Genomic DNA, 24,737 nt, shown 5'->3' on the forward strand with positions numbered 1-24,737 from the left:
TGCTTGAAGAGGGAATGCAAGAGGCACTTACTGTGACTCACGTGCCTTTAATGATAGCATCGAGAGAGAAGGAGCCTTGGGTTTTCATAGCATTCTCTGCCTGTGTGTGAATGTGTGTGAGTGATTGGTGGTGGTCGGAGGGGCCGTAGGCGCAGATTGGCAGCCACGCTTCCGTCAGTCTGCCCCAGGGCAGCTGTGGCTACAGAAGTAGCTTACCACCACCGAGTGTGACTGAGGAGTGAATGAATAATGCGATGTAAAGCGCCTTGAGTATTAGAAAGGCGCTATATAAATCCCATCCATTATTACTATTATTATTCCTGTGTGGGTACAAACTTTGGAAGATGAGCTCCATTCTAGTCATTCTCAGTGATTGCAATCAAGAGTTCCAGTTTCAGAATTGTGGTCAGACATCTAGTACAGTAGCATTGTATGATTTTAAATCTCGTAGAACGCCCAAAATTCACTCTAATATTATGTGCCAAAACAGCCAATTCAGAAAGCCTCCTGCATGCAGGAAAGTGGGTAGAGATAGTTACTGACCCCAACATTGTGGGAGAGATGAATTCACTGCAGTCAAAATAGAATAGGTAACTCGAGACATCAGGGGATCCAGCTCAGGATTGTACTCTTATCTACCAACTCAAACCCAGGCAGTTGTTTTTTCATCTTATATATCTTGTACAAGTAAATGTTATAGAAAATGAGAAGGGTTGGGTGACGTTTTGGGTCGAGACCCTTCATCAGACTGTCTCAAGCTGAAAAGTCACCCATTCCTTCTCTCCAGAGATGCTGCCTGTCCCAGCTTTTTGTGTCTATCTTCAGTTTAAACCAGCATCTGCAGTTCTTTCTTACACATATAGAAAATGTTCATCGGTTCACAGATTGTTAGGATAATTGTTAAACATTTGATCATGGACAAGCCATTAATTCAAATTTACAGGCAGGACTTGATCTATGATCTATGACTATAGTTAGAAACATAGCAAATAGGTGCAGGAGTAGGCCATTCGGCCTTTTGAGCCAACACCGCCATTCAATATGATCATGGCTGTTCCTATTAACAATAGTTCTTCCTATTGATTAATTAACCCTATAATGGGCCATTAATGCAGTTTTAAGTGTGAGTAAATACCAGGTGTTGGCACATGTTGGCACGTTAATTGCACTAACATTTCCTCTCACCCACAGATGTGAGTCCGACTGGACAGGGAGTGGACCATCGGCAAGTACAACGTGAGCTCGGGGAGATGGCAGTCCAGCTACAGCCTCCTGTCACCTTGACATCGACTACCATCCAGGTCACCTGGACAGTAAGTAGTGAAGCGCTTCTCCAGCGACCCACACCTCCGGCACTTTGTACCAACCTTTAGTGCTTCCCACACAAGCACTCTGGCAATATAATGTAGGGACAAGCAAGATATAGCATGGTGAAGAAAAGAATAAATGCATGTAGCCAGGGGGTCATATCCAATTTCAATGGGTAGACTATCACAGGTGTGCAGCCAAGGAGGCATTTTGTATAGACATTTTTTGTTCAGAACTGCTGACGATTCCTCTTGTATTTAAACCACCAACTCACATGTGGCAGTGTCAGCTCGATGGTGTTCTTGTCATTGTGTCATTTCTTTGCGTATATGGGGCTAGTCTCTTGACTGTCTTCACACTTAGACGCAGCAGACAATGTAATATCTCCACAGATAGACACAAAATGTTGGAGTAACTCAGCAGATCAAGCAGCATCTCTGGAGAAAATGGATTGGTGATGTTTCAGGTCGGGACCCTTCTTCAGACTCGGCCTGAAAAGTAACCTATCCATTTTCTGCAGAGATGCTGCCAGACTCGTTGAACATTTTGTGTCCATCTTTGGTATAAACCAGCATCTGCAGTTCATTTTTATTACCTTAATATCTCCACAGCTTTAGAAGGAATGGTCCCACACTCATCTATGTCAATGGTTCTAGAATAACCCTGGCTGTGAAATGACATTAAGTCTATGTAGTACATGTAACTTTCCAACAAGACCAGGACACAGTGGACATTGTACCACTGACGACAAAGGGGATCTGAACAAAAATCATTGAGAATGCAGCCTGAATTATAGTGAAGAGTATAAATTCATTAATCGAGTCATACAGCTCAGGAACAGACCCTTCGGCCCAACATGTCCATGATGACCCAGTTACCCCACCTATTCTAGTCCCATTTACCTGTGTACAGCCTATATTGCTCTGAATCTTTCCTGTGCATGTACTTGTCCAAATGTATTTTAAATGTTGTCATTGTACCAGCCTCAACCATGTCCTCTGGCAGCCTATTCCATGTATCCACCACACTCTGTGTGAAAAAGTTGCCTCCTGAGGTTCCTATTAAATCTTGCCCCACTCTCCATAAAGGTAGACAAAATTGCTGGAGAAACTCAGCGGGTGAGGCAGCATCTATGGAGCGAAGGAGTAGGTGACGTTTCTCCAGCATTCAGACTGAAGAAGGGTCTCAACCCGAAATGTCACCTATTCCTTCGCTCCATAGATACTGCCTCACCCGCTGAGTTTCTCCAGCATTTTTGTCTACCTTCGATTTTTCCAGCATCTGCAGTTCTTTCTTAACCACTCTCCATAAACCTATGTCCTCTGGTTTTTGATTCTCCGACACTGCGTAAAAGATTCTGTGCATTCTCCCTATCTATTCCCCTCATGATTTTATATACGTTTATAAGATCACCCCTCAGACTCTTGCACCAACAGATAAAGCCCTAGCCTGCCCAACCTGTCTCTATAGCTATAAATGAGAGCACAGAGAGACGGGAGGGGGGCAGGGAGAAATTACATTCATTGACGACACTTTTCCTCCAGAAACCATACAACATTGCATACACTAAACACCAGTGAACTACATGCTCGCCATTTGTCCTGCTGGCTCACAATCATAGCCATACAGCAAGGAAATAGGCCATTTGGCCTAACTTGCCCACACTGGCCAACATGCCCCATCAATACTATTCCCACCTGCCAGTGTTATCCCATACCACTCTAAACCTATCCTATCGATGAACTAAGGCAGAGGAGCAGGGAATGGGATGGGCACCAAATATCTGTTTGTTTATTCTTTACAGCAATTAGGAAGCTCAAGTACAATATCAGATAGACCTGCTGAGTAAACTGTAAGGTTGTGTGAGTGGAGTAAAGGAAACAGCATCTTCTGTATAGTCATAGGGTCATAACTAGTCTATGCTGACCAAGATGCCCCATCTAAGTCACATTTGCCTGCGTTTGGCCCATACCCTTCCAACCCTATCTGATCCATGTACCTGTCCAAGTGTCTTTTAAATGTTATTATAGTATCTGCCTCAGCTACCTCCTTTGGCAGCTTGTTACGTACAAAGGGGACGGGGAGGGGGGTTGCTGGAGGTTATCTAAAATTGGAGAATTCAATGTTCAGACCTTTGTGTTATAATTTTCTGATTCTTTTCTATACTATTTCCCATGCCAACAACCTCTGTATCTACTGCAAAACGATGTTGAATTGTACCTTTAAAGCCAGCAATGACAGTGTCTCTTTCTACCCCGTTGTGTTTCTTTGTAGGTTGATCGCCAAGCCCAGTTCATTCAGGGTTACCGGGTGATGTACCGAACCAAAACTAGTGCCTGGCTGGTTCTAGATGTGAAATCCCCAGCTGAGCGCACCACCATTCTCGTAGACTTGAAGAAAGGAACCGAGTACGAGATCAAAATCCGCCCGTATTTTGATGAGTTCCAGGGAATGGACAGCGACCCCGTCACTGTGCGGACACCAGAGGAAGGTTAGAGTTCAGGGCGCAACCCGACAGCGCAAGCCTAAGCTCAACCTTGCAGGAGTTTTGGGGCAAGCTGATCCGCACCAAAAACACACCGCAGGCTGGCAGTAAATTGCCAGGATGCTTTATACTGTGCCTGGTCTTCTGCGATAGAATAATAAAGCGTGTGGTGAAAAAAGGCTGACAATTTGCCAAGAGTTTCTTGACGTTACTGACACAAGCGATGGAACAAGCTGCCAGAGGAGGTTGTTGAGGCAGGGACCTTTGCAAGGTTTAAGATAAAAAATAGACAGGTACATGGATAGGACAGGTTTAGAGGGCTTTGGGCCAAACGCTAGCAGGTGGGATGAGTGTAAGTGGGGCATGTTGGTTGGTGTGGCAAGTCCTTTCACACTGTGTGACTTTATGATTATAACTAATTTCACACCTGTAACTTACTGCATAAGTGTAGTCAGACGTGATGGACGCGGGGGTCTGGACGAATCGCTGAAAAGTCCCGGCGACGTCATGTCCATTATTTGACTTTTCAGTTGAGCGGTCATTCGGTTAGTTGGTGTTTCGGCTTCATACGCTTTCGGTTATTTGGCGTTTCGGCTTTGTATCCGTTCGGTTATTTGGCTTCCATTTCTTTGCTTCGGCTTCTTGTCCTTCGATGCCACGTCCGCACACCCACACCGACACAAGAACAAAGGGAAGAGTTTCAGTGTAAGATAGATGGATAGATTATTTGGAACTGCACGACTCCATAAGGTTAGCACGGATGTAGGCATGGCGCGGACTTGAGGCGTGGACCATGCTGAGTACGATTCTGGTCAAGGTCTCGTTTGGCACACTGCACAGTGGCACAGCGGTAGAGTTGCTGCCTTACAGCGCCAGAGACCCGGGATTGATCCTGACTACGGCCGCTGGTTGTATGGAGTTTGTACATTCCCCCTGTGACCACGTGTGTTCTCCCCAAGTTTCCCCTCCCACATACCAAAGATATTGATGTTTGTTGGTTAATCAGCTTCTGTGAAAATTGTCCCTTGTGTCTAGGATAGAACTAGTGTGCGAGTTGGGCCAAAGGGCCTGCTTCCACACTGTATCTCTAAACAATGTTTACCCTGAGGCTGCAGCGAGTGAGTTTGGCCTCTACCCTCCTGCAGGAATGACCGCACTGTGAAGTGAAACCAGATTCTGTAAATTCTGGAAAGTGCCTACTTACTTTCAAAATCTCCTTTTATGGTCACATTTTGATCTATTCAACGGCCCTAGATCATGATGGTGGGAGGAGACGGGCCCTCAGAGCAGCTGAAGCTCATAATGCGATGATCATAAGCGCAACTGGTTATAATCTACCAATCAATCTCCTGTTTCTTTTATTCCTCCGCATCTCCCACTTCTGATCTCCTCACATCTGTTTACAGATCTGTGATGGTTGAGCTCTGGTAGAAAATTGACAGTTCTGTCTCCCAGCTGTGCCTGTCTCTTAGTTCAGCTTCTGCCCCAGTGCAACTGCACCTTGTCCTTCAGCTGGAGACATTTTTATTTTAGAGATGCAGCATAAAAACAGGCCCTTCGGCCCACTGAGTCTATGCTGACCATTGATTACCCATTCGCACTAGTTCCATGTTATCCCACTTTCTCATCCTGCCCTACATACTAGGGGGCAATTTTTACAGCTACAAACCTGATTGTCTTTGGGATGTGGAAGGAAACCGGAGCACTCGGAGGGGAAACTCACGCAGTCACAGGGGGAACGTGCAAACTCCACACAGACAGCACCCGAGGTCAGGATCGAACCCGGATCTCTGTCGTGCTACCAGCTGTGCCACTGTGACATTAAATAGTTGGTAGTTCATCATAATTTAATACTTGCAAGATAGGCAATGGAGTGACCAGAGGCAGCAGTAAAATGGTCTGGGTTATTCCATCATATCTTTCTTTGAAGGATTAATAGTCTGGCTTAAGCATGGGGTATTGGAGGAATTGTTCTTTACATGCCATTGCGTTGCTCCAACTTGTCATGCTGGATGGGCAGTGCCAAGCATTATGTTCTTCTGTCCCTGACAAGAGCAACAATATTGCATCCAGGGACTGGATGTTTGCAGAAAAAATTAGGTTAAGGGAGCCTGGAAATTGAAAGTTATTGAAGGGAATGTGAGGTGTCTCAGATGTAGGTTTGAAGCGACTGGACAAGAAGGGATAGGATGGAATCAAGGTATTTGGAGATGGGTTACGTGAGGCAGGAGCAGGCAGCAGCAATGGGTGTGCCAAGGCATACCTGTTTGTGGATTTTCGGAAGGAGATAGAAGCAGGCAATGCAGGGTTGTGGAATAATGAGGTTGGGGGCTGTGGAAGGGAGATGGCCAAAGGTGAAGGACAAACCGGCTTTCATTGGCTGTGTATTTTTGTGAGCTGCCCTGATCTTACGACTTGCCATGACAGTGGTTTCCCCTGAGGGAACATGTCTACACACAGAAATCGTTGATATGGATAAAAGCGGTCAATTACCTCATCAAAATTGGCCTTGAACGTTTCACGATGCTTCAAAATGAAATATAATTTAAATTTATTTTTGAAAAATGAAATCAAATTTTAAGAGATCTATTTATTACTCAAGTGCTTTGAATATTGTTGAAAACTGCTGCCAGATTCACGTTCTCTGTTACCACCACTAACCCAGTTTAGCCTGACTCGGTCAGTCCTTAAGACATCCCTGAACTCACTTTATCTCAAATATGTTCATGTACGGAGCTGCCTCAGAGTCTTGCCAGGCATCAATTCTTGGACACCTCCTCATAAGGCCAGACACTTCCTCGTTCCTGATCATGTCCCTGCAATCGAGTACGGGACCGTCATCTCCCAGACTGTTTCCAATACCATCACCTCTAGTCATCTCCCTTCCATGGTCTCCAACCTTTTACCATTCCTCAGCTCTGCACAGCCCGCTTCTATCTCTCACCCCATCAGCCTCCGCATCCAACACATCATCTCAGCTTCCAATATGATCCCACCAACAGTCACATCTTCTCATCCCCACCCTTTTCCACCCTTTTTGTAGAGTACGCTCCCTCCGCGACTTCTTGGCTCACTCATCTCTTCCTACCCAAACCACCCCTACCCCAGGTACTTACCCCTGCAACTGCACGACATGGAACACCTGGTCCCTATACCTCCTCCCTCACCTCCAATCGGAGGCCTCAGCAGTCCTTGCAGGTGAGACAGAGGTTCACATGCACCTCCTCTAACCTCATCTACTGCACCCTGTGTTCTCGATGTGGCCTCTTGTACTTTGCAAGACTAAGTGTAGAATTGGCGATCATTTCGCCGAACATTTGCGCCCGGTCCGCCAAAGCCTATTGTATCTACCGGCTCCTCATTCTGATTCTGACCTTTCTGTCCTGGGCCTCCTCCATTCCCAGAGTGAGGCCACACACAAACCGGAGGAACAACTCCTCATATTCCACTTCGGTATGATCCTTGAATTCTCCAATTTTAGGTAACTGCATAACCCTCTGCCATGCCCTTCTTCCTCAATATACTCCCCGACCTCACCCTTGTGTCCCACCTGGACTAGCAACTAGTTCAACCCTCCCACCTACATCCCTTCCTCTAGCTTCACAATTCATAACCCGTCAATCCTTTTGTTTCATCTCTGGTCTTTGTCCAACCATCCGCTCATCAAACATCCCGACTCATCTGTATCAACCTTTTATCTGCCAGGCTTTCTCCTGCCCCTCCACTCTCCTCAGCATAACCCCCCCCCCCCCAACCCAATCAGGCTGAAGAAGGCTCCCGACATGAAACATCACATATCCATAAAATAGACACAAAACGCTGGAGTAACTCTGCGAGACAGGCAGCATCTCTGGATAGAATGAATGGGTGACGTCCCGCTAAGTTACTCCAGCATTTTGTGTCTATCTTCGGTGTAAACCAGCATCTGCAGTTCCTTCCCACACATCACCTATCCATGTTCTCCAGAGATGCTGGCATGACCTGCTGAGTTACTCCAGCACCTTGTGCTTTTTGGTTTCGAGGCCCGCTCTGCCTGCTTTCTCTTCACTTAAACACTCTTTTCTTCTTTTTCTCTCTCGCATGAAACAAAAACAGCCCCCGCTGCCCCACCGCAAGCTGTTACCGTGGCAACTATTGGCTTGAGTAACAGCACCAGTATCAGCGTGTCCTGGGAGCCACCCCCTGCTGAGGAGCAGAATGGAATCATCCAGGAGTACAGGGTAAGCCAGGACACTGGAGGGATAAATCAAATGAACAGTGGGACCGGGGTGGGCTAATGACTGGGGTTTGAAAATATATTAGCCTAATTTCTCAACAGTTGGGACATGTTAATTAAAGAATTTAATCATAATTGTTCTGAGGTGAAGAACGAAAACAAAAGAAGCCTCATAAATCCATGAAGGCTTGGCATTTTTACAATGAGCCTTTAATGGTGATAAGGTTACTGTTTACCATATGTTCATTACTTTAATTGATCTATATTCCCTTTGCAGCTGCCCTGTTTTAAGGAAGGACTGGTCATGCATACTCAACACCAAAGTTAAAACAGTTGAGGATTAAGGGTTGTATTTTGCACTTTCTGCTTGAAGTGTTCCCTTGAAGTATTTTTTCTCTCTCGCTGGAGTTAAGTACTGGCAAGTGTTGGTTGGGCATCGAGTTTGCTGATCTCAATCTGAATTCAATAGGATGCATGTGTAGGAAGGAACTGCAGATGCTGGTTTAAACCGAAGATGGACACGAAAAGCTGAAGTAAGGCAGTGGGTCAAACAGCATCTCTGGAGAGAAGGAATAGGTGACGTTTCGGGTCGTGACCCTTCTTCAGACTGAGAGTCAGGGGAAAGGGAAACGGGAGATATAGACGGTGATGTAGAGAGATGTAGAACAAATGAATGAAAGATATGTAAAAAAGTAACGATGATAAAGGAGGCAGGCCTTTGTTAGCTGTTTGTTAGGTGAGCAAGAGTATAGACAATGAGACACAATGGGAGGCATGACAGGGAGGTGGCCACTGTGTAATTGTGAGGGTGCTAGTCAGGGTATCACTATCTGGTCAGCCGACTTGTATCTTTCAATGCCTCTGGCTTGGCTCAGCCTTCTGCAGCGCCTACAGTGAAAATTGCGTCTAACTTTGAAAAGACAGAATTAACAGAGCGAAACATGGAGACAATGACTATCGGCATTCTGCACAACAAAAACAGCCGTTTGGTTCCGCTGGGAATTGTCCTGCCGTTGAGTGGGGGCGAAGAGAACGGCGATTCATCATTCAGTACAAACACGCTGGCTGGTCGAAGCAGCCACTTGCATCCTTTCATTTTGGTTCAGCCCCTCACAGTCAGAGCCAGTAATGGAATCTGGTCACATCCATTGGGGTAGATAATCATCATGATGGATGCGTGAAACATTGTTTACCCCAAATGGCATCAGTCAGGTTCTCATTTCATAGACCTCAAAGAAACAATAAACAGACAGTTGTGACCCTTCCCTTCCCTCCCCCCACCTTCCCCACCCAACCCCTGCCAGATTACCAAACAGCTGATGTTGACGAAGATGTACCTCCTTGTTACTGACTATCATTTCTGCCATCGATCCAGCTCCTAAACACTATCGTTCAGTAACTCCTCCTCTGCCCCTTTTATTGCTAACTGTAGCACTATTATGTTAACCCACTTCCCTTGCATTTTCCTGCATGGTTGGGTCTTATCCGTCATCTAATCCTCTCAAAGAGAGACACAAAATGCTGGAGTAACTCAATGAATCAGGCAGCATCTCTGGAGAAAAAGAATAGGTGATATTTTGATTGGAATAAGTTGCCAAAGCGTTAGTAGAGACTAAAACCTCTTGAAACAATAATAGTCTGTGTTTGATGTCGGCTGCTCGAGTTTGAGTGTTAGAAGTGTGAGCTCCAATGAGATAATAGAACAGCGTAGAACTGTACAGCCCTTTGGCCCACAACATCCATGCCAAACATAACGCTGAGACCAACTCTTATCGACCTACATATTATCCAGGTCCTGCATATCCATTTGCCCATCCAAAACTCTCTCAAATACCACTATCACATCTTCTTCAACCAACACCCCAGGCAGCATGTTCCAGGCACTCACCACCCTCTGTGTAAAATAACACGCTCTACATCCCCTTTCAATTTTGCCCTTCTCGCATTCAATCTAAGCCCTCTAGAATTTGATTTTTTGCCATCCAGGGAACAAGGTTCTGACTGCCTACCCTATCTATGCCTCTCCTAATTTGACATACTTTGATCAGATCTCTCTACAAACCCCCGACATTACAGAGAAAACAATCCTAGTTTGTCCATTCTCTCCCTGTGACTTATACCCCCTTATAGACAATCCAGACATGTCCTCGGTAAACCTCTGCACCCTTTATAAGCCTCTATATCCTCACTGTAATGGGGCAACCAGAACTGCATGCAGTTACTACAAACTCAGCCTAACCAAAGCCATATAAAGCTGCTTTGTCCCTTCATCTTTTAATCATCTTTAAATTGTCAAAGGCATCATTTTATCAGGCTGAAATATTAATTACTCATCTACTGTCTAGTCAAATCAACCATCAAAATCTGCTTGGAGCTACCATTCCTTAGCTTAAGATGAGACTTCTTAATACATCCAGATCTTCCGATGTTGGATTCAATTTGTTTATCTATACACTGTGTAATGAAATTCCTTGTTCACATGAAGCTCACAGAGTAAACAGCACACATATAGTAATGATAAATACAAAATAAATACAGCGATAAGTGCAAGACTGCAGTGCAAAAGAATATAAAAGTACAGTATGTAAAAGTAAAGAACATTACAAAGGATACAAAGGACATTTATTATCACATACACCAATTGGTGGAGTGAAATTTGACTTGCCATTGCAGCACACAAATAAAGATAAGACACAACATTAAAGAATTTAACAATAAACATAAAAACATCCCCCCACAACTGTGGGGGAAGGCATCAAAAGTCCAGTCCCGTCCCCTGTTCACCCATAGTCGGGCCTATTGAGGCCTCCACAGTCGCCGCTATAGCAGCCCGATGCTTCAGGCCCTCTCGCCGGATGATGAAGCTCTGACGTCGGGTGAACACTCTCAGCGGCTCGGAGTGTCTAGAGCCGATGCTTCCTCCCCGGAGTCCGCGGCTCCTGAAGTCCACGGGCCGCGCTGATCGGAGCTCCGACACGGGCGACCGTTATAAAATAACAATACAACCAAATGTAGTAAAGTTACGTGTAAGGGTAATTTAGTTTAGTTTAGTTTAGTTTAGAGATACAACATGGAAACAGGCCCTTCGGCTCACCAAGTCCACACCGACCAGTTAACTGCACATTAACACATAACTGCACATTAACACTAGGAACAATTTACATCTATACCAATCCAATTAACCAACAAGCCAGTACGTCTTTGGAGTGGGAGAGAAAACCAAAGATCTCGGAGAAAACCCACGCGGTCTCAGGGGGGAACGTACAAACTCCGTAGCCAGACAGCACCCATAGTTGGGATCGAACCTGGGTCTCTGGCGCTGCAAGCGCTGTAATGCAGCAACTCTACCGCTGGGCCACCGTGCCGCCCTACATGACATCTCCTTCAGAAATGGGGATTGAAAGCGGATTCAGAGAGCAGTGGGAAATAAATTGCTCTTAATTATGAACATTTGCAGAAAAATAACCAACAATGCATTCATTTGGTTTTCTTAAATTACTCTGTAATTATAAGTATTGACATAGCTTGCTATGCTGTTTATATTGACTTGCACTAATATCTTTCATATCACCATGTTTTCATGTTCAATGCAAATTAATAACATATTGATTAAATTGCACTGAGAGCCCTTGGTTACCTCTTGGTTAGGACAGATCGTCATTCGCTACCTAATCACATAATACCACATTAATACATTGATAATTAAATTGTTGTTCCTAAGATTTTTTTTTAAAAAGGCATTATCAGACAAAGCCTTGTCTCAGGTCATTGCCCTCAGCCAAGTAGCTGCCACTGTGGTTGTAGACTGAGCGAAAAGTAGTTGATGTTTACTATGCTATTTCCCGATCAAAATCATTCCCTTCGATAGCATTGGAGGCAAAAACAGGGGCATATGTTGCTGAACTGGTTTTATTATGTGTGAGGTTTTGCACTGTAGTAGCTCAAGTGTATGAGGAAAGCATATAGTAAATGGTAGGACACGTTGACGGTGTCATAGTTGTGTAGATTGATCTAGGCAGCAAAACTTTAGCTCCATAAAAAGAGCAATACAAGTGAATGGGGTGGTGAAGAAGCCCATTATCGGTCAGGGCAATGAGTGTAAAAATTAACAAGTTAAGTGCAGATGAATAACAATTCTGGTAAGCCACATTTGGAGATTAGTTGAAAATTGATATCATGGTCGGCTTAGATATTGTGGGCCGAATGGCCTATTCCTGTGCTGTCCTGTTCTATGAGCCACACGCCTCTTTGTTTCACTGCACATGGGAATGATATTGATTTGGATCCATGTTGATTTCCCCGGTAGATTTGGTGCTTGGGAAATGATACCCGCTTCCATGTGAACAAGTCAATTGATGGAACCGTCCTTTCAACGGTGGTCCGCGGACTGATCGCCGGCGTGCTGTACCGCGTGGAAGTGGCAGCGGCTACAAGCGCTGGAGTTGGAGTTCGGAGCCAACCAGCGACTGTCCTCATAAGTAAGTGGATAAGTGTCTCATGGTAACTGCTGACACAGGGAGAATGCTCCACCACTTGCAGAATTTAAAGGCTCTGCGTCAAATACAACATTTATTTCCTGTAACACATTTCTATAACGCTTCATAGCTTACACTTCATGTACTATAAGAATGCAGGATTTTATAGTGGATTAGCAGTTCTTCTCTAGATGAACCTGAGATGTCATGTTTACTGTAGCAACGTAACTGAGGAAGAAAGGCTTGGATTAATAGAGCATGTCTTGCGGACAAAGATGTGCAGTTTAGAGATACAGCACAAAAACAGGCCCTTCGGCCCACCGAGTCCACGCTGATCAGCGATCCACAAACTCTATCTCCGTTACATTGACGATTGCATCGGTGCTACCTCCTGCACCCATGCAGAACTCATGGACTTTATCAACTTCACCACCAATTTCCATCCTGCACTCAAATTCACTTGGACCATCTCTAACACCTCCCTCCCCTTTCTTGATCTCACCGTCTCCATCACAGTTTTTATTCTAACCATGTGGCCCCTGGTTCTGGACTCCCCCAACATCGGGAACATATGACAGTCCCGCCATCCCAGGAATTAACTTTGTAAAACTCCCTCAATAGCAAGAATGTCCTTCCTCAAATTAGGGGACCAAAACTGCACTCAGTACTCCAGGTGTGGTCTCACTAGGGCCCTGCACAACTGTAGAAGGACCTCTTTGCTCCTATATTCCACACCTCTTGTTATGAAGGCCAACATGCCATTCGCTTTCTTCACTGCCTGCTGTACGTGCATGCTTACTGATGACTGATGAACAAGGATCCCCTGATCCCGTTGTACTTCCCCTTTTCCCAGCTTGACACCATTTAGATAATAATCTGCCTTCCTGTTTTTGCTACCAAAGTGGATCGCCTCACATTTATCCACATTAAACTGCATCTGCCATGCATCTGCCCACTCACCCAACCTGTCCAAGGGTTGCCATAGCATCCTCCTCACAGTTCACACTGCCACCCAGCTTTGAGTTAGCTGCAAATTTACTAATGTTACTTTGAATCCCTTCATCCAAATCATTGATGTATATTGTAAATAGCTGCGGTCCCAGCACCGAGCCTTGCGGTACCCCACTAGTTACTGCCTGCCATTCTGAAGGTTAATCCCTAATCTTTGTTTCAGAATTGGTGGCCAAGGCACTGAGGTCAAATGTCCCTGCTGTTCAAATAGCATAATTCAATCTTTTAGAAACACTGAGAAGCATATATCTCACCCAAATGATGGAACCTTCAACAATGCAACTGGTCCTCAACAATGCTCTGAAGATTCAGTCTAAATTGTCTGCTAAATTTCTCGAATGGATAGGGGTCTTTTGAATTGGGATGTGACAGCAAAATTCGGTGCATTATATGATACATTACTTGATTAATACAAGTGTCAGAGGTTAAGGGGTGAAGGCAAGAGAATGGGATTAGGACGGAGAGTTAGATCAGCCATGATTGAATGATGGAGTAGGCTTGATGAGCCGAATGACCTAATTCTAGTCCTATTCCTTCTGACCTTATAAGTAGTTCATCTCTAGGTTCCCCTTTAAATCACACACCATCCTGAGTGGGAAATATATTGCTGGAGTCCTGCAGTATCTATCCAACAGCACTGTCAAGGTAACTTTACAAGAAGGATGTAGCAGTTCAAGAACGTCCTCACCACCACCCTGTCCAGGGGAATTAAGCAATAAATCCTGGCCTTGCAAGGAGCATCAAAAATGCATAAATTAGAAAATTAATACTGCTGCTGCACGTGTAGAATAGCATCTCGTCTGACAAATGGTAACCAACACCTGGGAAATCTGATGGTAGGATTCAGTAAATCCTCCTTACACCAGTAGTATTAGAAAGTGTTTAGATAAAGTGTTTAGTGTTCAGGGCAGCATGGTGGCGCAGCGATAGAGTTGCTGCCTCACAGCGCTTTTAGTGCCGTAGACCAGGGTTCGATCCTGGCTATGGAGTTTGTACATTCTCCCCGTGACCGCGTGGGTTTTCGCTAAGATCTCGGTTTCCTCCAAAGACGTACAGGTTTGTAGGTTAATTCACAGAAATGTCAAAAACTGGAGGGCATACTTTTAAGTTCGGGGAGGGGGGGGGGGGGGGGGGGGGTTTAAATGAGATGTGCGGGACAAGTATATTACACAAAGAGTGGTGGATGCTTGGAACACTCTGTCAGTGTGTAGTGGTAGAAGCAGGCAGGATCTTGGCATTTAAGAGGCTTTTACATGGGCGCAGGGAATGAAGGGCTAAGGATCACGTACGTGCAGGCAGAGGAGATTGGTTCAACCTGGCATCATGTTCAGCACAGACAATGTGGGCCGAAGGGCCTGTATCTGATCAGCATTGTTCTATGAAAGGGATAGCAGACAATTGCTGCCTGACATCTCAGTCCGGACACATACATCCAATGTAAAAAACGTATGTGTCAATGCATGATCTGTTTCTCCCTAATGAAAATGCTGAACAGCCAAATCCACCATGTGATTCTTGAAGGGAAGGTTGTCAGTTCCGTGCTGTGTGGCCCAGAGCAGATGTTTGGAGGTTTTTGGGAGATTCAATACGCATCTTTAAAATTCTGAAAGGTCTTGATTGAACGGAGAGTTCCACTGGCAGGAGGGTCGATAACTAATAGACTCTCATTTAAGATAATTGACAAAATAATCAAAGGAGGGAGATGAGAATTTCTTAAGCAGCCTGGTGCTATAATCTGCAATGCACTGTTTGAAATGATGGTGGAAATGGTGTCAGGAACGGCTTTCAGAGTGAGCGCTTAAAGATTTTGCATTATTCTGAGGAAAGGCCAAGACAGTGCAACTAACTCTTTCAGAGAGCTGGTGCAAACACAAAACCTTGCACGATCTCTCCTGTGTTGTAAGCATCTAGAATTCTAACAAAGAACTGGCAGTTTTGATGCCTAGTCTTCAAAGTCTCTGGGTTCCCATGATTTAAACAATTGGTTAGATTATAATTGATCCAGAAATTGAGCTCCGTGGAGCCCCACAGGTACTTAGAGACCATTGAAGCTGAAGCAACATCAAACACCATTAAACAATGAAATGTATTTTTAATGACTGGGAAATTATTTTAAAAATCTGATACAATGTGAGCCTCATTCAGCAGGAGGCCTTTGCACAGCCCAGCTTGAAACATCCCTTTACAGAGAATTATTCATTAAAGACAAATTAAACAATAATTTCACCTCATTTAGCTGTGGAGTTGTGCAATCGGCCTTGGCTGTGTGTGTGCAGTTGACTGCATCACCCCAGCATGGAGTGGTGTTGCTGCAAGAAGCAGTGAGCAGCGGGTGAACACGCCTCCACTGGTCTAGACAGGAGTGGATCAGACAGACACGAAGCCTCTGCAGCCATCCCGTTAGATCCATGTCTCCCATCTTCCTATGTCGATTTCCATAATCCCCAGGCTTAACATAAATCCATCAGTTGTGAAATGATCATGGTAGCCACCTGCTCTATTCCGTAGAAGACAGAGATTCTTCCATGGGCTGGGGAGTGGCACAGTGGAGCAGCGATAGAAGTGCCGCATTATGCCGCCAGAGACTCAGGTTCAATTCTGACTACGGGTGCTGTCTGTATGGAGTTAGACAAAAATGCTCGAGAAACTCAGCGAGTGAGGCAGCATCTTATGGAGAGAAGGAATAGGCAACGTTTCGGGTCGAGACCCTTCTCCATAAATGCTGCCTCACCCGCTGAGTGACTCCAGCATTTTTGTCTACCTTCGATTCTTCCAGCATCTGCATTGCTTTCATAAACAACCATAGGTATGGAGTTTGTATGTTTACCCTGTGACCACGTGGGTTTTCTGTGGGTCCTCCAGTGTCCTCCCACACTCCAAAAACGAGCAGGTTTGTAGGATAATTGGCTTCAGTAAAATTGTAAATTGTCCCTAGTGTGTAGGATAGTGCTGGAGTAAAGGGTGATCGCTGGCCAGCGCGAACTCGGTGTGCTAAATAGCTGTATTCTGCACTATATCTCTCAAGTCTAAAGACTAAGCCAGTGGTCTCCAGGCATATGTTGAAACTTTCCCAGATTCCAAGAGAGAATTAGTGCAGAATCAGCCCCATTGGGCCTCCAAATCCACATCAACTAGCGAGCGCACATTTTACTCGAAGCATACCCTATTTATGCTCCTCCCATTCCCATCAACTCCCCGATATCCTACCCCTCACCGACACATGAAGAATAATTTACAGAGGCCAAATAATGTCACAACCTGCACATCTTTGGGATGAGGGAGGAAACCAGACTAACACAGTCTGTCCCACACAGTTGCAGGGAAAATGTACAAATTCGACACAGTCTCTGAATCCAGGAGTGTGAAACTGTAAAGATGCGGCCCCCCCCTTCTACACCACTCTGTCACCTCTTCGTCAATTCCAGTTTTATTTTCTTTGGAACAGAACAGGCTGAGGGGAGAGTTAAGTGTATTAAAATGTTATATGCATCGGGACCAAAACAATGACATTCTTAGTTAGTGCAGCTTTACAGGCACATTAAGCACAACAACACAACAAATAAAGAGACAACAAACAATAATACCATAAATTGGCTGCTATTCTTGCCTGGGGATGTTTCTTCCCAGCTGTTATCAAGCAACTGAATCATCCTACCACAACCCGAGAGCAGTCCTGAACTACTATATACTTCATTGGTGACCGTCGGACTATTTTTAATCAGACTTTACTGGCTTTACCTTGCATTAAATGTTATTTCCTTATCATGTATCTATACACGGTAGATGTCTCGATTGTAGTCATGTATTGTCGTTACGTTGACCGGTTAACATGCAACAAAAGCTTTTCACTCTACTTCGTTACACGTGACAATAAACCAAACTGAACTGAACCAAACCCTAATAGTGCAAGCGGAAATATTCAGTGCAACCTTATACATTGTCCTTGGCAGTTTGGTGCCGAGATGGGTTTGGATAGAGTGGTTCAAGAGTCTAAAGGGCCCGTCCCACTTGGGCGTCATTTGCGCGTCACGCAGGTGGCGCGCGAAGATTTTGTGAATCCTAAAATCCTGGGGCGCAGCACGCGACTGCGCGTCACTGCCTACGCCACCACGCGCCATGTGCGCGTAATGCACGGCATGCGCGCGTCGTGACGCATAAATGACGTCGCGCAAATGATGCCAAAGTGGGACAGGCCCTTGATGGTTAAGAAGCCTTTGTTGAACTTAGTTGAGGTGTACAAAATGATGCAACACTGAAATAGATTGATGGAAAACAAATCCTATTCCCATGAGCATGGGCATCAGAAACCAAGGAGGCAAAGATTCAAAGTAAATGATTGAAGCACGCGATGAATAGCTGAGTGGGGTGAGGCTATAGGTCAGAAGCTCACTGACTGAAAAAGTGGTCGAGGCAAAAATCTCACCACCTTTAAGCAACTCTGACATGTATTTAAAGGCCTGAGAACTGCAAGGTATAGATCCTGTACTCCAATATGTAATTAGGCAGGGCAGTTCTAAATCTAATCGGTTGAATGATGGTCCCTTTCTCTCATAAAATATTCGATCTTATAATTTGGAATTATGGACCAGAGGAAATGGGAGCATTTAGCATAGAACCGTACAGCACAGACTGAGACCCTTCGCCCCTCAATGCCTGTGCTTAACATAATGCCATGGTAAACTAATCTCCTTTGACTATACACAATCCATAACCCTCCCATTCACTGTACATACATGTCTGTATCTAAAAAGCCTCTTAAAAGCCATTGTTGTACCTGCCTCCACCGCCACCCCTGTCAGTACATTACAGGCACCCTCCAATCTGTGTAAAAAAAACCTGCCCCACACATCTCTTTAGAACTTTGTCTCTCTCACCTTAAACCTATGCCCTCTAGTCTTTGACATTTCCATCCTCGGAAAAAAAAGGTTCTGACTGTTTACCCTATCTATACCTCTCATAATTGTATACATTTCTATCAGGTGGGAGTTCCTAAACATACAGCGAAAAAAGATAACATTTTAACGTAGAAGTTAAGCAGAAATTGGTTTTGGGTGGTCAGTAGACTATTTGGGTGGTCAGGAGGCTATTGACAGAGCGGTCAGTAGGATAACATTTCCTTTACATCAGTGCCCAATTCAAATTTTTGACTTGGTTTACTTTGAATGGCTTTATTTTTGGGGCACTTTGGAGTCTCTTCTAACCTGTTCATCTGTCCCCAGGTCTCCCTTCGGACCAGGAGTCAGTTCCTGTGGAGGACACAGAAAATGTCAGCCTGGCGGAGCAGATAACGGACGTGGTGAAGAAGCCGGCATTTATTGCTGGCATCGGAGGGGCATGCTGGGTCATCCTGATGGGCTTCAGCGTGTGGCTCTACTGCCGACGAAAGAAGAGGAAGGAGCTCAGTCACTACACTGGTGAGGAGGGAAACTACATCAACAACTGACATTGGCTCTTCATAGAAACACATGGCAGTGAGCCGTGCGACGAGTTATCGGTGCAGGAAGGAACCGCAGATGCTGGTTTGCACCGAAGATAGGCAGAAAATGCTGGAGTAACTCAGTGGGTCAGGCACAATCTCTGGTGAAAAGGAGTAAATTATGTTTCGGGTCCGAATCTTTCTTCAGATTTGAGTCTGAAGAAGGTTTCTGACCTGAAACCACACCTGCTCCTTTTCTCCAGAGAAAGACTGATTTGGTCCTTGGATAGAGTCAAGGGAGGAGGTTATGAAGTTATGGTGCCAGGGTGCGAGTTATCCCTGCCACACAGATAGGCCAGATAGTGGGCATTATCATACTCCAAATACAAACACAGATTGTGGTGCAGGTGAGGCAGAGGTTCACCTGCACCTCCTCCGACCTCATCTGCTGCATCTGCTGTTCCAGTTGTCAACTTCTCTACATCGGCAAGGGCTCGGCGATCGCTTCGCTGAACACCTCCGCTCAGTCCGTCTTAACCAACCTGATCACCTGGTTGCTCAGCACTTCAACTCCCCCTCTAATTCACACTGTGACCTTTCTGTCCTGGGCCTCCTCCATTGCCAGAGTGAGGCCCTGCGCAAATTGGAGGAACAGCACCTGATATTTCGCTTGGATAGTTTACACCCCAGCGGTACGAACATTGACTTCTCTAATTTTAGATCACCTTTGCTTTCTCCCTCCTACCCCTCCCCCTTCCCAGTTCTCCCACAAGTCCTACTGTCTCCACCTACATCCTTTATTTCCCCCCCCCCCTCCCGACATCAGTCTGAAAAAGGGTCTCGACCCGATACGTCGCCAATTCCTTCTCCCCATAGATGCTGCCTCACCCGTTGAGTATCTCCAGCATTTTTTGTCTCCCATAACTTCACTGTCAGCATGGAACTAATCCCATTTGATGTTCATGAGTCAAGATGCTGGTGACCTGTGGACACAGGACCCCTGTTATTCAAAGTGCTTGGGGTATTGTCACCTTGTTCTGGAGTTGATTTTAGAGGATTGATAACTCTTAGGATCTCTCCCCCCCCCCCCCCCCCCCCCCCCCCCCAACGGTTCTCGTCTAACAACAATAATGCTTGCACGATACTGTTCCTTCTGTCCATTACAGCAGTAACTAAACCCTTCACCTTCCAGGTAAGTGAAGCAGTCCTTGAGGCACTGACTGTCGGCTATTCAGCTGATCCCTGCTCCAATTTACTGAGGCACTGCAGTAATTTACTCCAGGTCTCTGAGCAACTCTGGCCATGACACATCTGGGTGCTCACTGCACCCACTTGTTCAACTTCAGCCGTATGTTTTTAAAAATACATTGTTCCCCTTCAACCCCCAGTCATCGACACAGAGATGGACAGGCAGCTGTTCGGACCGCCTTGCGAGGTATCTGCTAACTTTAGACTTTAGAAATGCAGCGTGGAAACAGGCACTTCGGCCCATCGAGTCCGTGCTGACCACTGACTAGTGGTTAGTCTGAGATCATTGAGTTAGATTTAGCTCTGAGGGCTAATGGAATCAAGGGATATGGGGAGAAAGCAGGAACGGGGTACTGATTTTGGATGATCAGCCGTGATGATATTGAATGGTGGTCCTCGAGGGGCTGAATGGCCTACTCCTGCACCTATTTTCTATGTTTCTATCTATGACTAACATTCACTTGCTGGAATGAAAGAGACTTTGCTCCCCAGGATGCCTCTAACACCGCAGCTGAATCTACACACACAGAGGATAGGCACTCACCCATTCACTAGTCTTCTGTAACACAGCGTGCAGCACAGCTGGAGCTGTGGCTCCATGTTAAAACCCACCAAAAAATCCGATGTCAGCAATTATGAAAGACACATTATCAGCAGAATTAGATGTCATTGCTTCTTCATTGGTAACGTTAATCCTTGAACTGCCTTAGTCTTTGTTGCAAAAAATAAAGCACACAAAGTGTTGGAGTAACTCAGCGGGGCAGGCAGCACCTCTGGAGAACATGTAATGGTGACGTTTCGCGTTGAGACCCTCCTTCAGGCTGGTTGTAGTGGAGGGGTGGGGGGAGAAAGCTGGAAGAGAGGTGGAGGTGGGACAAAGCCTGGCACATGATAGGTTTAGGGTCCAGTACCAAAACGTCACCTATACCTACTCCAAGGATGCTGCCTGATCTGCTGAGTTACTTCAGCACTTTGAGTCTAAAAGTTAACCTGCCTCTGCAGTTCCTAGTGTCAACAATTATTATTTTTTTAATTATTACCTCCTGCTTTGCTTAAACTTGGTAAAATAGTTATTAAATCAAAATCTGCGAAATTCTTGTGCCTTCACTCAATCAATAGCATTAGGACATTATCCCATCACTTCAGAGGCCAGAGGATATATTTGAAGGAGGCTCTGATCTCCCCTTGTGAATGTGGCCAAATAACTTGATGGGCTGGGTTACACAGAGACCTCTGCAGTGTTGATCCCATCTGCTGACCATCCTCTTTCTCTCCTCTTCTCTTTACAGCTTCCTTTGCGTACACGCCAGCAGGTATGGTTATGCAGCCATTTCATGTTCACTCATAGTTTGAACTGTTTCCTTGTAGTCTAAGTTCCAAAGTTCACAATTGTGAGGGAAAGCAAAAAAATGCTCCAAATGTCATGATATTCCTCAAGAATAATAACTGCAGTCCACTTTTGACACAACAAAATACAGATGTGAGTAAAACACAAAGTGCTGGAGTAACTCAATGGGTCAGGCTGCACCTGTGGAGGGGATGGATAGGTGACATTTCGGGTCAAGGCCCTTCTTCAGACTGATTGTGGTAGGGGAGGAGAAAGCTGGAAAAGAGTTGGCGCAGGACTGTTTGAACAAGGGTCCCGACTCGAAACGTCACCTATCCATTTTGTCCAGAGATGCTGCCTGACCCGCTGAGTTACTCCAGCATTTTGTGTCTACCTTTGTGGCAGACAAAGCCTGGCAGGTCAAAGGTAGATGCAGGTGAGGGGGGTTTGTTTGGCAGATGGGTGGAGTAAGCGACAAAGGCTAGAGGTAAAAAGAAGACAAAAAGGTGTCCAGAATCTGCCGTTTCTTGTGTTTTGAGCATGCAGGTGTATTTTCTTTTCGACAAACGCAAAGACAATACCTCAACCACAGAAGTTTAATGCATTCCTATTAAAAGAGCTGCAGTCTAATTCCTGGCTGTCATTTTAAATTAAATGATTTCTCTGCAAGGTTGCTCTTCAATCAATTATAGTCAGTGTATAAGAGCATGCTGTTGTGTTAAGAGCATGCTGGGAGAATTGAGCTATCGGGAAGGCAGATGACAAAATGGTCGTCTGTCAGCACTGAGCAGATAGCTGGTCAATAAAATGGATTTTCCTTTCAAAGAACCGCTGCGAGCGAAAAAAGTAGGGAAATAAATTAACATAGATCAATCAAAACATCAAAAGAATGAAAATCTAGTGATTTTTATTAGGTAAAATAATCCTAAAAGATAGATGGTTCAAAAATATGGAACAGATCCAGCTACCAAATATTGGAGATTCAGACTGTGCAGCATTTCTTTTGACAATGTTTATGAAATATTATCCAGAGGCACACTGTGGTGCAGATGACTAGTGCCTGGCACCCCTACTTGTTTGTTGAGTGCTGCATCATGTCTGTGCCCCACACCCAGTCCTTAGAGGCTTCAGAGCCCAGGCAAAAGCGAGACTGTTTCCCGAGGTAACGTTCAACCTTTTGGCCCTGTTAGGAGCCACACCCGGCAACAACATGCACCTGAAAATAGGTTGCACTCGTGGCTCAAATTGCCAACTGAATCGATTTGTTGGCAGCCCATGGTCTTCTTCCAAATGGCTAACACACCAGTGCATGCAACACCAGTACAAGGTGTAACGTTGGACTCTGTGGTCCATTTGACTTGACTAGCTTTTGACACAACAAAATACAGATGTGAGAAAACACAAAGTTCTGGAGTAACTCGTTGGGTCAGGCTGCATCTGTGGAGGGGATGGATAGGTGACATTTCGGGTCAAGGCCCTTCTTCAGACTGTTTGTAGTAGGGGAGGAGAAAGCTGGAAATTCGGAATGTTTTTTTTCCACCGAGTTCCCAACTGGACCTGTGGCTATCCCCAAGCATGAGGAAGACTGATGACAGTGTCTGATGACAGTGCAGAAACACATGTTGGTAGAATGGGCAATAACTAGTCCCCTTTAAAAAAAAGACACAACGTGCTGGAGTAACTCAGGGGGTCAGGCTGCAGCCCTGGAGAACATGGTTAGGCGATGTTTCGGACTCTACTTCAGACTCTTGAGTTACTCCAGCACTTTTTGTCCTTTTTTTGTAAACCAGCATCTACAGTTACTTTCTTCTGCCACTAATCCCTTTATCATTATAAAGATTCACAGAACATTTGGAGCTGTATATTTTAACGTGCCTTTAGAAAATTGAAACAGGCATTGGTAATAAGAATTGGCAAAACTCTTTACAGTCAAATATCAAATGACCACATTTTGATAGTGTATCTTAGAACCCAAGAACATAGGAGGAGGAGGAGGAGGAGTAGGCCACTTAACCCCCACAAGGCTGCCATACCTTCCACTCTGATGATGGCTGATCTTTGCTGCTCTCTACTATGCCTGGTCCCCATAACCCTCAAGTCCTCATTTTTTTAACAATCTGACCTCCACCACACTCAGGGGCAGAGAATTTCAGAGATTCACCACCATCTGAGAGAAGAAATGTCTTGAGTGGCATTGGTTGAGGTATAAGGAATGCCCGCCCAGGACACTGGGAGGAATTGCTCTGCTTTTATTCAAATAGTGCAAAAAGATCTTTGACAGGACATTTTGTGGGAGGACGAGTGGGCCTCGGTTTAACATCTCATCCAACAGTAAACAAGTTCAGCACTGAAGTGTTGGTCTTCTCTATGAGTGCAGATTTTCACAGTTACATCTGAACATATAAGCCTGTAACTCGGGCACAAGTATGCTGCGCTCTTTGTTAGTGTGAGGAGGCAGAGTCCCAAATTATCATTGATCAGCAGGAAATCAGATAGGAAATTCCCAGACCTTTGTAAATTGGGAATGGATTTATGGTCACTTTTGGTTTGCCTTTCTTAGAAGTTGCCCTGGTGAACAATGGTGCCAGCATTATGTTGCATTCTGCACTGGATTAGTCTAACCCGTGTATACTTGATGGTGTATTTTCACCCTTCTGTTGTGTGTATTCACCACGCTTTAAGAATGTTGTAACGGTTTAACTGGTCTTTCCTTTCATGCAGTAGCATTTCCACCCGCTGAGGGTGCAGGCATCACCAATAGCAGGTAATTTAGAATCAATTCATTCCAAAAAAAAAATATTCAAGCAGTAGCTATTAAGTTGTGACACCGAGCTGTGGTATTCACCTGCTGAAATATTCTCCCAGGCCAGGAATCCTGAACGCAAATGTCACCAACTACCCCTGGCTGGCGGACTCGTGGCCAGCTTCCAACCTGATGCACAACAGCAATGGAAAGGAAACTTCTGCCAGCTCCTGTATAGCAAAACACGAAGCCACTGAACGGTTCTACAATGGTGAGTGAGGTGATGAGTTTGTGCACAGTGTCTGCAGATGCAGACAGATTTAAGGGTGGCACAGTGGCACAGTGGCACAGTGGTAGAGTTGCTGACTTACAATGCCAGGGACCCGTGTTTGATCCTGAACACGGGTGCTGTCTGTACGGAGTTTGTACATTCTCCCCGTGACCGCGTGGGTTTTCTCCGAGATCGTCGGTTTCTTTCCACATTCCAAACACGTACAGGTTTGTAGGT

At 45.2% G+C, this 24,737-nt stretch overlaps 1 protein-coding gene across 10 annotated transcripts in view; it reads left to right on the plus strand.

Moving 5' to 3' along the window:
* Positions 1 to 24,737, plus strand: part of robo3 (roundabout guidance receptor 3) — a 503,574-nt gene that overhangs the window by 436,166 nt on the left and 42,671 nt on the right. For 8 of the 10 annotated variants that reach the window (XM_033049834.1, XM_033049836.1, XM_033049837.1 and 5 more), the window contains 8 exons: positions 1,192 to 1,313; positions 3,583 to 3,799; positions 7,889 to 8,013; positions 12,316 to 12,487; positions 18,715 to 18,909; positions 21,449 to 21,472; positions 24,208 to 24,250; positions 24,352 to 24,500. In XM_033049834.1, coding sequence (XP_032905725.1) covers positions 1,192 to 1,313; positions 3,583 to 3,799; positions 7,889 to 8,013; positions 12,316 to 12,487; positions 18,715 to 18,909; positions 21,449 to 21,472; positions 24,208 to 24,250; positions 24,352 to 24,500 — 1,047 coding nt within the window. The remainder of the gene's footprint in view (positions 1 to 1,191; positions 1,314 to 3,582; positions 3,800 to 7,888; positions 8,014 to 12,315; positions 12,488 to 18,714; positions 18,910 to 21,448; positions 21,473 to 24,207; positions 24,251 to 24,351; positions 24,501 to 24,737) is intronic. The other 2 variants (XM_033049829.1, XM_033049832.1) reach the window with 2 other exon arrangements.

Source organism: Amblyraja radiata, chromosome 33 (assembly GCF_010909765.2).
Source record: "Amblyraja radiata isolate CabotCenter1 chromosome 33, sAmbRad1.1.pri, whole genome shotgun sequence".
NCBI lineage: Eukaryota > Metazoa > Chordata > Chondrichthyes > Rajiformes > Rajidae > Amblyraja > Amblyraja radiata.